We start from the raw sequence: 12,690 nt of genomic DNA on the forward strand, positions 1-12,690 counted from the left end.
TTATATGACTAAAATGCAGTAATCACAATTGATGTTTCCAGTGCCTTTTACCTTCTTTTTCCAACATACTTCCTCTAGCTCCTATTAAAAACCAACACTTACACTGTTGTTCACAGTTCTTTAGGAACAGCTATTAAATATCAATTGAAAACATCATTGTTGGCCTCTGGGTTTTCTGAGGATTAACTGGTTGACCTAGCAGGTGAAAATGTTTAGTGCCACACCTTAGGTAAAGCGGTATGTACAGTACCTGGTGTCTCTTTGAGAATTAGTTACTGTTTCTGTTTGCTAGCATGCTTAATTTTATGGCTCTTAAAAAATGCTTTTCAATTTACACAGAATCTTGAATTGTGTATCAGGGAGACTATCATGGTTGCATAGTGTTTGAGGCAATCATCTAATATTAGATAAGGGTGAACTGAGAATTTTCAGTTAACATTTTGTTCTTAAACTGGTGAACTTGTAGTGGGATATACCTATGTTGTTACATTGTAATAACTACTAGCTACATGTGGCTATTGAAATTAGTCAAACAAATAAAATAAGAAATTCAGGTTTTTTTAGTCACATTAACCACATTTTAAGTGTTTAGTAGAGATGTGTAGTTAGTGGCCACAGTTGGCACAGCTCAGAATTGAATATTTTCATCATTAGGTTCTATTGAATAAGCACTAAGTTAGATCATAGAAGCAGAGAGTCCTGAAAATCAGGAACTGGGAAGCTATAAGGCAAGTTAATAGAAGTATGCCAGATAGTGCATTAAGGACCATCCCAGATTTGAGAATGCAGATAAGATGATTGACTTTTAAGTCAGCATAACATCTTGAGCCATTAAAAAATAAGGGGAGTGGGGTGTACTTGGTACAAACTAGAAAAGTGATTTAAATTTATGAAGAAGAGTACAGATAGCAAATTTATTGGGACCTATTACGTAGTGAACATTCGAGTAGGCACTTAACATGCCCTCATTTCAACTGTTTAACAAGGCAGTCTATTTTACACATCATGAAAGAGGCTCAGAGACTGTGCAACTTGCCCACGTTTCATACCATTTATTAGCCAGGCAAGGATTCCAGCTTAAGACTTTGTGACTAAGGTGTATCTGTGTTAACAATCACTGGTTTTCTTTGGATGGAAAACGTTTGGAGACATTGGTCTGAAGGCCAAAATAACTGTAAAATGAGTAAATATACAGAACCAATCACTTTTCCCTAAACTTTGAAATTCTGGTCTTCGGAGGTATCTTTTCTAGAATTGAATAGAGAAAATATTTCTTTTGATGGTGGAGAGTTCTATCTTAGAGAATATGGTTGCCTTCAAAGCTAACTGGCTGAAGGATAACCAAGTTCAAGAAAGGTTTATATATACTATTGGGTGGCATTTGCAGAGTGGGATTAATCAGACAGACCTAAACCTGGGAGGCTATTAACGTTTTATCCACTTACTACTTCATTCTGGTCTGAGGATTAATGCCGTATCACGTGGAAAGTTGTTAGAGTCTCTGTCGCTACTGGAGACCTACTGAGTTAGAACCTTCATTTTTATCAAGGTTCACATACACATTAAAGTTTAAGAAACTGATTTAGATTTTCCACTTTACCATTGTTCACCTAGTTTAACATTCTGACTTCAAGGAAATCTTTGATTCTAATGTTAATATGCAGACCTTGCAATTACTATACAGAAATGCAAAGATTTTTTAAATGATGTCATTTGTAAGGTATCAGAAATATAAATGTCTTGCTTTAAAAGGCTTACAAAAATGGAATGTTTGTCTTAAGGTGTAGTAATTTACTACTGCTGTTGTAACAAATTACCACAAATTAGGTGGTTTAAAACCATACAGGTATTGTACATTTCTGTAGGTCAGAAGTCCGACATAGGGTCTTTCTGTGCTAAATTCAAGATGTTGAAAAAGATGGGTTTTCTTCAGCAGTCTCTAGGGGAAAATCTGTTTCCATGTCTTTTCCTTCTTTGGGAGACCCCTTACATGCCTTGGCTGATGCTCCCCTTTTTTTAAACATCTTGAACATGAGCAAGTCAAGGCCTTATATCACTTCGTCCTTCACACATCATAGTGTTGCAGGATTTTTTTTCTCTGTTGGAGCCTGCAGTTCTTGGTCATGCCATTTCAAAGAATGAAGAGTTAGACCAGACAGAGTGGTGGGCATCAATTGAGTTATTGCTCAATAATAATTGAGCAATAACAAAGTCATAGTACAAGTTCCCAAAGGGGTTGCCACAGGAGTTTTTTATGGGCTTCTTGGTGGGCTGTTTCAATCTGATTAATTCTCCCTGTACCTGTCATCCAAGCAGATTTTTAGGTCACGTATCTATCTTATGGGAAAGGGTGGAGGCCTCCTTTCAGAGTGATGTAAAATCCTTTTAAGGGTGGTTTCCTCTTGGGGGGGAGGGGGTTGTCCCTGCCTGACTGCCTTCCAATAATCCTTCATCAGTAGTACCTGCCTTCCCCCCTTTTCACTTATAAAGACCTTGTGATTACATTGGGCTCACCTGGATAACCCAGTACAGTCGCCTCATTTTAACACTGATTGATTTGGTGATCTTAACCTCAGTACCCTTGAGCTGTGTTTCCTAACATTCACAGGCTATGGAGATTAAGATGTGGACATCTTAGGCCGCCTGGGTGGCTCAGTGGATTAAAGCCTCTGCCTTCCGCTTGCGGCATGATGCCAGCGTCCTAGGATCAAGCCCCATGTTGGGAATCTCTGCTCAGCAGGGAACCTGCTTACCCCTCTCTCTCTGAGTGCCTCTCTGCCTACCTGTGATCTGTCTGTCAAATAAATATATAAAATCTTAAAAAAAAAAAAAGACATGGACATCTTTTGGAGGGTCATTATTCTGCCTACTAGACTTGGCCATTCATTCCTACATTTATCATCAGTTTCTTTTGGTCTAGGAAAATTTTCCATTTGCCAGATATAAATTCTTCATCCTTGAATCCATATCCTTTTGTTCTATACTCAGTGGAAATGGAAAATGATTATTGGTTACTTTCTTATAAAGCAAACATTTAAAGGTTCACGTATATAAGGGTTGCTGAGTTTGCCTTTTATAGATTTACTGGTTCTCGTTTGTTTTCAGTTCATGTGATCCCCTTGAAAAACTGTACACAAAGGGCATTCTTGGACTCCTGTCTTTCCCCACCTTTACCTTCCCTGCTTTTTTGTCTTCCCATTAGAAACTCTTTGAACATTGGGGCGCCTGGGTGGCTCAGTGGGTTAAAGCCTCTGCCTTCGGCTCAGGTCATGATCCCAGGGTCCTAGGATCGAGCCCCGCATCGGGCTCTCTGCTCTTCAGGGAGCCTGCTTCCCTCTCCCTCTCTCTGCCTGCCTCTCTGCTTACTTGTGATCTCTGTCTGTCAAATAAATAAAAATAATTAAAAAAAAAAAAAAGAAACTCTTGGAACATTTACATTCATAGTTGTCTTTTTTGACTCCAGAATATGAAAGGGTGATTTCTTATGCTAGAAGCAAGTGCTAGAAGAAGAAACAGAGAATAAGTAAGAAATTATAATAATAATAGAAATAAGTCACTGGTATCCTGAAGTTTATATAGCTTAATAGTCCTTAGCTTGAGCTCACATACAGAAGAGCTGCTTTTGTTTCCACAGAAAGGAGACAGCTTCCTGGTTTTAGAAATTGGAATTCAGTTTGTACAGAAATGCTGCTATAAATTATGAATGGGTTAGCTGAATTTATTCTTTTGCTTCTGTGTAAGAACATGCAGGGACCTTAACAGTCACCAAGGTCAGCTCCTTTGTTTGTAGCCGCAAGATCTCTAGTTTTCTACCAGCTGGTAAAATTCAGACCAAATCTCGGGTCTCCCAGTCCTGACTTGTGCAGCTACACAGCTAATGCCTTTGGATTTTATTCGTCGTTATTGGCAAATCTAGGAGTGTAACTAACAATTTATAATATCATTTCTATGAAAAATGTGTGCTTGGAAAAAATATGAAAAATGTTTCTATGAAAATGTACTATGCCAAGCATCTAATTTTTTTTAATAATCCACTTGAAGTGTAGGCACTTTTTAATAGTTATTATTTCTTTAAAAATATCTTAGGTCCTCTTTGAGGCAGTCTTTGGAAGCTTTTTCATATTACTGCATCATTGCTTAAGCTCTAGACCTCAAATTTAGCTTATTATTCTAGTAAAGTTTTGACCTGTAATTATGGTAAGGGAGGATAACTCCCTTTAATTAAGGTAATAAGGTAACTTCCACAGTTACCTTATTAAAGTCGCGTTATAACTTCATAAAGTCGCGTTATGAACTTTGTGTGACCTTGAGATATTACCTGCAATTCCTTCCTTCCTTTTTTTTCCCTTGTAAATAGCTTTATTGAGATACAACTCACATATCATTGCAATTCACCCATTTCAATAATTGAATGCCATGGTTCTTCTTTTTTTTTTAATATATATATATGCCCACAGTGTTGTACAATCATCACCTTAGCACATTTTTATCACTTCAGAAAACCCTTTGTAGTCAGTCATTCGTAGTCACTCCCCATTTTCCTACAAGCTTTCCTGACTATCTCCTCTCCAGTTCTAGGCAACCACCAATCTGCTGTTCCTACGGATTTGCCTATTATGGACATTTCATATAAATGGAGTTATGTAATACATGGCCTTTTGTGACTGGCTTCTTTTTCAGTTAACAAAGTTTTCAAGGTCCATCCATTTGTAGCCTGTATCAGTACTTCATTTCTTTTTATTGCCAAATAATATTCTGTTTAAGAATTTATCACATTTTGTTTATCTTTTTATTAGTTGTTGGATATTTGCATTATTTTCACTTTGGGGCTATTATAAATATTGCTATACAAATTTTTGTTTGCATACCTGATTTTATTTTTCCTGGATATATACCTAGGAGTGAGATTGTTGGGTTGCATGGTAACTGCATGTTAATGATGTAGGAAAGACGTTAGGGTTCCAAGTCGAAGGCCGAGACCAAATTCTTGAGACATCTTTGGTGCAGGAAGGTGGTTTTATTAAAGTACGAGGACTAGAGGACAGAAAGAGCTGCACTGGGGTCATGAGGAGTGGCCCATTATGTACTTTCAAGTTGGGCAAGCCAGGATCCTGAGGGGGCTAGCTGTTGTTAGGAAAGGTCATTTATTACTGTGTAGTAAAAACTCAGTTTGTGAGATCCTTCAGATGTATATCAATGGTTCATATACTTGGGGGATAACTGCCAACATGTATCCTGAGGGGTAGAGATAAAGGAAGTTTCCAAAGGAATTTTTTATATGTGAAAGTAGACTACAGGAGCTTGGGGGTTGGGCTGAGATTGCCTGTTGCCCTTAGCAAAGTATCACCATAAAGGCAGTTGAGTCCTTAGGAAAATGTGACTCTGTCTGTTTCAAGGACTTGTCAATGGGCTATAGGTAGAAAGGAAATTTAATAATTTTTCTTTTGTCTCTGTTTCCCATATCATTAACATTTTGAGGAGCTGCCAAACTTTTCCAGAGTGGCTGCACCATTTTACATTGTCACCTACAATATATGAGGGTTCCAGTTTCTCTACATCCTTATCAATAGCTGTTATTTTCTGTCTAATTATAGTCATTCTAGTGAGTGTCAAGTTGTATTTCAGTGTATTTCCATAATGGCCTATCATATTAAACATCTTACCATGTACTTGTTGGGAATTTATGTGCGCTTTTTTGTTTGTTTTTAAGAAATGTCTATTCACACCCTTTGCCCAGTTTTCAGTGGGTTTTCTTTTTAAATTTTGATTTGTAAGAGCCATTTACATATTCTGGGTATAAGTCCCTTATCAGGTAAGTAATTTGCAAATATTTCCTCCATTCTGTGAGTTGTCCTTTAACTTTCTTAGTAGTGTCTTTTGAAACACAAAAGGTGGTAGTTTTGGTTAATTAAGTTGCTGCTCATTTTTTCTCATTCGTTTCTTGAGCTCATGTTTGTCAAGCGTTGCCATATACCAGTCCTTGTGCCAGGTGCTGGGAATACAGTTATGCCATCTAATGAGTTACCTTAACTCTGGCTTGCTTGGTTTCTCTTATATACCACAAGGGTAAGATACCCTTGCTTTATGTGAAGTAAGGATAAATATGCTGATCCAAGTCAGATGGAAATGTTTTTAGGAATAACTAATGATTATAAAGCATTTGATTAATGAGTTAATCAACAGTTCAGTATTTGGGTTCTACGAAGAAGTTCTAGGGCTCACTTAGGCTATAATTTAGGGACAACAAATGGCTTCTAGTTCTAAAGTTATAGGAACAAATTATCAGCATTCTTACCCATAACATTATTGTAGAAATTTCCAGTTTTTCTGTATTTTCTGCTTGTTAGAAGTGGAATGCATGTTGCCATGAACTGATTTATGAACTCTGAGATATTGGTTAGAGTATCAGACTAGAATCTTTATATAACTAGTACATTGAAAATATGACAAACTATGGTTAATAAATATAAACTGAACCTGTTGTGGAGCCACACCTGTTAATTACTGACTTTTTCCTCAGGTGAAAGAGGCTTGCTTTCTGCAGCTTATGTGGATAGTCACAAGTGGGAAGCAAGAGAAAAAGAACATTGTCACCTCGGTACGTACCTATTGGGCTGTTAGATATGTCATGTCAGTCACTCTATGTTTACCATTAGGTTCATATGCTATATTTATGAAGTGATGCTTTTATGATGACCCTATTCAGATAAGCACATTTTGAGTCTTAAAAAGAATTAGACTGTTATTTTGCATGTGGCAAAATCATTTTTGCTGTCCTGCAAATTTCTATTTCATTTTTGCCTTGATTAGTCTCCCTAAATTAGTCCCTAAATTAGGTGAACAGTTCTCTTCTTTCTTGTTTTTTGTCCATTTTAGTCATATAGTTAATTACCATGCAGGCTGTCTCTGTTTTATATTATCTGCAGAGAAAGATACATTTTACATTTTCATCCTTTTTTATTGTCATTTCTTAACTTGTGGTCTTTAGAGCTCTTTCTGACTCTTTTCTATTTTATTACCAGGTAATAGATTTGAAAGCAGTGTTATAAACTCATATAAACCATTTAGGGAAAATAGTTGGCAAACATCTTCTCAGGCAGTAGGCTTCTAATTGTATTTCCCTTTCCTTGTTCTCTAGGTCATATTACACAGATAGCAGCCTTTCTTTTCTACAGTAACAAGGCCTACAGGCGCCTGGGTGGCTCAGTCAGTGAAGTGTTGACGCTAACTCTTGATTTCAGTTAAGGTCATGATCTCAGGGTTGTGAGATCAATCCCCACGTCTGGCTCCACACTCAGCATGGAGTCTGCTTTAGATTCTCTTTCCCTTTCCCTACCCCTCATATCCTCTCTCTGTCTCTAAATAAATGAAATCTCTAAAAGAAGTCACTGATACTATGAGCACTTTGTAAATACGTAATATACATTATATGTAACATCATGAGGACGTAGATAAAGCCAGACGATTGGCGATGGTTTTATGGGACTGATGTAATTTTTTGATCGATTCCAGTGCTGATCTAATATTCTCCCCTAGATTTCTTTCTCTGCTTTTTTTTGGGCTTATATTAAAGAATAAAGTACCCCTGTGTTTATGGATTCTTCTAATAAGTGGTGGGGAGGGAGGAGAGAGACATTCTTTTGTAGCTATCTATAATGGCTAGCTTGGGCTGGGGAGGGGTTTCAAAGAACTTACCATTTTCTCCCCTAATGATGTTATTGCAAGAGCAAAATTGGTTTGTACATCCTGGAATGGCTATGTAGGCAGGGGCTAATAAGCAAAGCAGAGCTGTGGAGAATCTGAAGGTAAGTAACTACATACTTACATTGAAATGTAGAATCACTGTGAGTAGATAGAAATACGGATGGCTACAGATGTGGTATGCTGGTTAAGTCCAATATCAGGAGTGACATTATCGTGTGGGACACAATTTTATTCACAAAATGATGAACACTCTCAATATGAAAGTTTTGAACATATCTAATTACCCTCTTCAGTTTACATGGTAGTTGCATCTATGGAAGATTCAGTTAATTTTCAGATTTCACCCAAAAAAGTACTTTGCCTTTGTTTATATGTAAAATGGAATCAGTTCTGTCCATTATCAATAGGTTGATTTTTTTTTTTTTTTCGTGTTAATGCCTGCCCTGTCGTAGATGCCATGGGGCAGATATTTTAACTTTTTATTTGTAAATAGTTTTAAACTTACAAAAACTTGTAAGAGTAACACAAAGAGCATCTATATACTCTTTGCCCAGATTCACCGTTTGTCATTATTTTGACCCTTTTGTTTTTGCTTTCTCATTCTCTACACACACTTTTTTTTTTTTTTAAACCATTTGAGAGTTTGTTACATATCTTATAGCCCATTAAGCTGAGTGCTTTGGTGTATACTACCTGATATCTTTTAAGAAACCAGTCTCTTTTTTTAATAGAATATTCCTCTTTGGGGATTTGTCTTGTATTTCTTCTTAATTAAATTCAAGAAACGGTCCTCTGGGCAAAATATTATCAGTAATGTTGTGTCCTTCTCAGGATGTCTTCTCATCTGGAGACACCTGATGTCCATCTGCCCTCACTGGTAAAGTTAACTTTGATCACCTAGTCAAGTGTGTGTGATTTTTACCCTGGAGGGTTACTATTTTTCTCCATTGTGACTAATGGGCAATCTGTGGGGAGATACTTTAATATCATGCCAGTGTCCTGCTGCTTGTCAAAAGTTTCCCCCTAAGTTTAGTATCCATTTAGCTTCTTGCCTGAATCAATCCTTACTATGGTGGTTGCAAAATGATGGTTTTCCAATTCGTTAATACCTCCACATTTAGTAACTAGTACTCGGTATTATAATGTAAATAAGCGTTCCATTCCCTCCCATTTCTTTCTGTGTTTACTATCAGTATGGTCTTGGGTATTGTGAATTCCTCTTTCTCTTTTAATGATTCATTACCATCCTTGTTATTTGGGTGGTTAAATTGTTCCAGTGTTGGGTGGTAGAAGTCCTTTCAACCTGACTCATCTTGTACCTTTCCTGCTCTAGCCCTGGAATTAACTATTTCTCCAAGGAGTCCTGGTTCCTTTTCCTAAGGAATGGTATTAGAAACCAAGATCTGTTCACTAGTTATCCTCTTGCTACTGTGCAGTTTTTGCTTCTTGGGCTATTCAGTGACAAGAACTAGGAAAAAAATATATATACATAGCCACATAAACATATATGCACATGAGCTTATGTGAACATATTTTACAAATAATGAGTTCATCCCTACAGAGTTCTTCCTTACCTTCCCTAGGCCATAGTTCTATCAGCTTTCTATACGAAAAGTCTGGCTCCCAACAGGGCCAATGTTTGATGTGTTGGACAGTCTCTGCATTGCAGGTTATCTAATTTTCCTATCTTCTGCTCATGCAGTACTCCCTGCAGTCATTGTGATAGAAAACACCCCCATATTTTAATTGCCCTCTGGGGTTCCTTTTAGGAACCACTGGTCCAATGATGAAACCAATAACAGCTTGTTCTGATATGCCATTCACGAACTGTAAGAGTAGTGCTGTGGAAGTGCAGAGAAGAAAATGAAGAATTTTGGGAAAGCTATTGTTAAAACTTTCCTAGGCATGAAGGGAAGATTACAAAAGACTGTTGTATTTGGTGCCTTGGTATAGGATATTGTCAGCTCTTTGTTATTAGGGGACAAATTTATGGGAACTTTTACATAGATTCCTGAATAAGCAGAAGCTGTTTGCCAAAGAATGAGTATAGTATGTCTGCAGTAAATAAATATCAAATGTAGATAACTGTCTGTTAAGATTGGTATACTTGGAAAAGCAGTAACAACTACCTTTTACTGATGACTACTGTCCTTGAATACTCTCTGTACATCTTGAATCGCTATCCAGGCAGAATTGGCTTTTTTCCTCACCCTGTATTCTCCCAGCACTTTATACCATCGTTACGCCATTTAATGTGAAAAGTAGGCCCTTTTGGGAGGCAGAGATCGATGTGAGCCCTAGCTCAGCCAGCTTTCAGAGCTATATCATTTAACCTTGTTCCTGTAGGCATAAATTAGGGATAACGATAATGCCTGCTTCACTTAATACCCTGCCATATAACAGGTGCTCCAGAAATGTGGAATGAACGAATTTCTAGGCCCCTTGATTCTACCCCTTTATAAAACATTAGGGTATGAGTAAGGTTTTGAAACTCAAACTGCTTGGGGAAAAAAAGAGGCTCTTTGAAACAGTTTTTTTTTCTGCTGTGTAACAAAATGTAATTAAAACTTTCGCGCCTGTGTGATATTACTGTATGTACTCCCTAACCCTTGGGTGGGTTGAGATTTGTGTCCCGAGAATTCAGTCACTGAGCCTGGGGCTGCATCCCGTTGATCGTGCAGTAGATGGCAGCGCCGCCTCTGCCCGGACCGTGCGCAGCCTTTGGAACCTGGCATTTGGGTGCGGACCTTTCCGGAAGCCGCCCCCATACGCGCTTGCGCAGGGTGCTGCCTTTAGCATGTGGAGCGCTGTGATTGGGCGCTGCGACCTGGTGCGAACTCGCTGATTGGAAGGAGGAGGAGCGGCGATATGGGGCTTTTACTCCGCGCGTCTCCATTGGAGGGCGTGGGGTGGAGTGGAGCGGGGCTGGAGAGGGAAGATGCCTGGGTGTGGGTGTGGGGCTTAGGCTTCCATCTGCTTAACTGATTTCGCCTCCGCGTGGAGTACTTGCCCCGGAGGTTGGGGGCGGAGGGGAGGCGATGTTCGGTATTTTCTCTGATGGGTGTAAGGCTCGGTGCCTCTGTTCAGTCTCATTAGTGGTTTTCCATTAAGAGCCTTGGGGGCGGGCTAATAGGGATCTGTCCAGCTCCCAGTATGAGAGTAATTTATTGCTACGGAGCTCTTTAATTAAAACCAGGAGTGCTGTTGAGTACCTGCACTGCATTTTAGGGATCAGGCAGGCCATGAATGCAGGGCAGGCCCTGTGACGTAAGAATCAAAGGCAACCTTCATTCCTTGCTAGTTCTTTTGTAAGCACTTTCTAGGTTCCATCCCATTTAATGCTCACAACAGCAAGCTAAGGCAGCGGCTGCTATTTCCCCTTAAGGATGAGGAAACTGAGGCTGTTTTCTGACACTTAGGGCCATTGCCTTTATGCTGAAAAACAGCTTTTTCAGTGATTGCTGTAGAACCTTCATTCCTACCATAGTGTCTTCCCTTGGACTGAACAGTGGATTTCTTGCTTTTTAAGATACACATTTTGGTTGCAGAATAATGTATACAGAAACGTGTATAAACCATAATGTATAAATCAATGAGCCAAGCAAACTAGTGTAAGAAATGTAAGATTCCTCCCACTCAAGAAGCCCTTATTGTGGCTCCCATTTCCTCCGTAAATGTAGGAATTATTATTTGGACTTCTAACATGATGGGTAAAATTAAAAAAAAAATGTTTTATAATGGAAAATACAAACGTACAAAAGTAGAGTGATTGAAATGTGGAATTACCCATACCCATCATCTGGCTTCAACAGTTACCAGCTCATGGCTAATTTTACTTCATCTCTAATTCTACTCCCCATCAGGACCCCCTGGTTTATTTTGAGGCAAATCCCAGATAGTATGTAATTTCACATGTAAATGTTTTAACATATATGTCTCAAAGGCAAGGGTATTTTTAATACCATTATCATACTTAAAATTTTAATAATTATTTACATATGCAAGATACAGTATTCAAATTAACTGGATACTCTTCTAAATCTTTTTAATGGTTTGGTTGAATCAGGATGCATATAAGGTCCATACAGTGCAATTCATTTATTGTCCCCTTCTCTTAACCTCTGTTCAAATCTTTTTTATAGAAGCATACAAAAGTAGAGAGAATAGTATAATGAATCCTCCTGTGTACTGTCACCTGACTCCAGCAATTACCACTTCCTTGCTAGTTTTATTTCATCAATCCTCTTTTCCATCACCTGGCATCTTTGTTAGCAGATCATTTTATGTGTATTTTCACATTACCTTTAAAAGATAGGCTTTTTTAAAACACATAATACCATTCTTATTTTTTAAAATTAGTCATTCCTTAACATCATTAAATATGCCATCAATGTTTAAATTTCCCCAGTTGTCTTATAAGTTGTTTGTTTTTAATTTACAGTTTCTTGAAATGGGACCTACATAAGAGTCATACGTTGTAAGGTGTTGAGATGTCTCTTAATTATTTTTTAATCTGTAAGTTTCTCTTTCTCTTTTCTTGCAATTTATTTGTTGAGGAAAACAGTTCTTTTGTCTGAGAGTTTCCTGCATCCTAGATTTGCTATTTTCATCCTTATGGTGGTGTTTACATGTTCCTCTATCTTCCATATGCCCTGTAAAGCTGGCAGTTAGAGTAGGAGACTTGATCAGATTCAGGGTTTCTTTTTTTGTTTTTCTTTTGGCATGAATACTTCATAGGAAGTATTGTTTACTTTTATCAGGAGGTACACAGCATTTGGTTATCCCTCTGTAATATTAAAGGCCATTCATGATCATTGCTTATATACTTGTTATTTCATTAGGAGCTGCAAAATGTTACTATTTTAATTCTATCATTTCTTACTCATTTATTCCTGAGAAATTTTTTATAAGAATTTTTTTCATCAGCAATTATCCTAAGATACGGTTTTTATGAAGAGGCAGCTTTCAAGAAAAATCCTACCATCC

General features: G+C 37.9%; 1 protein-coding gene across 1 annotated transcript in view; it reads left to right on the forward strand.

Annotated features, from left to right (window-relative positions):
• The window catches only part of MRPS27 (mitochondrial ribosomal protein S27), an 87,717-nt gene that overhangs the window by 1,082 nt on the left and 73,945 nt on the right, over positions 1-12,690 (forward strand). Inside the window, exon 2 of the mRNA XM_044267412.1 lies at positions 6,521-6,598. Coding sequence (XP_044123347.1) covers positions 6,521-6,598 — 78 coding nt within the window. The remainder of the gene's footprint in view (positions 1-6,520; positions 6,599-12,690) is intronic.

The sequence above is a fragment of the Neovison vison genome, chromosome 1 (assembly GCF_020171115.1).
Source record: "Neovison vison isolate M4711 chromosome 1, ASM_NN_V1, whole genome shotgun sequence".
Classification (NCBI taxonomy): Eukaryota; Metazoa; Chordata; class Mammalia; order Carnivora; family Mustelidae; genus Neogale; species Neogale vison.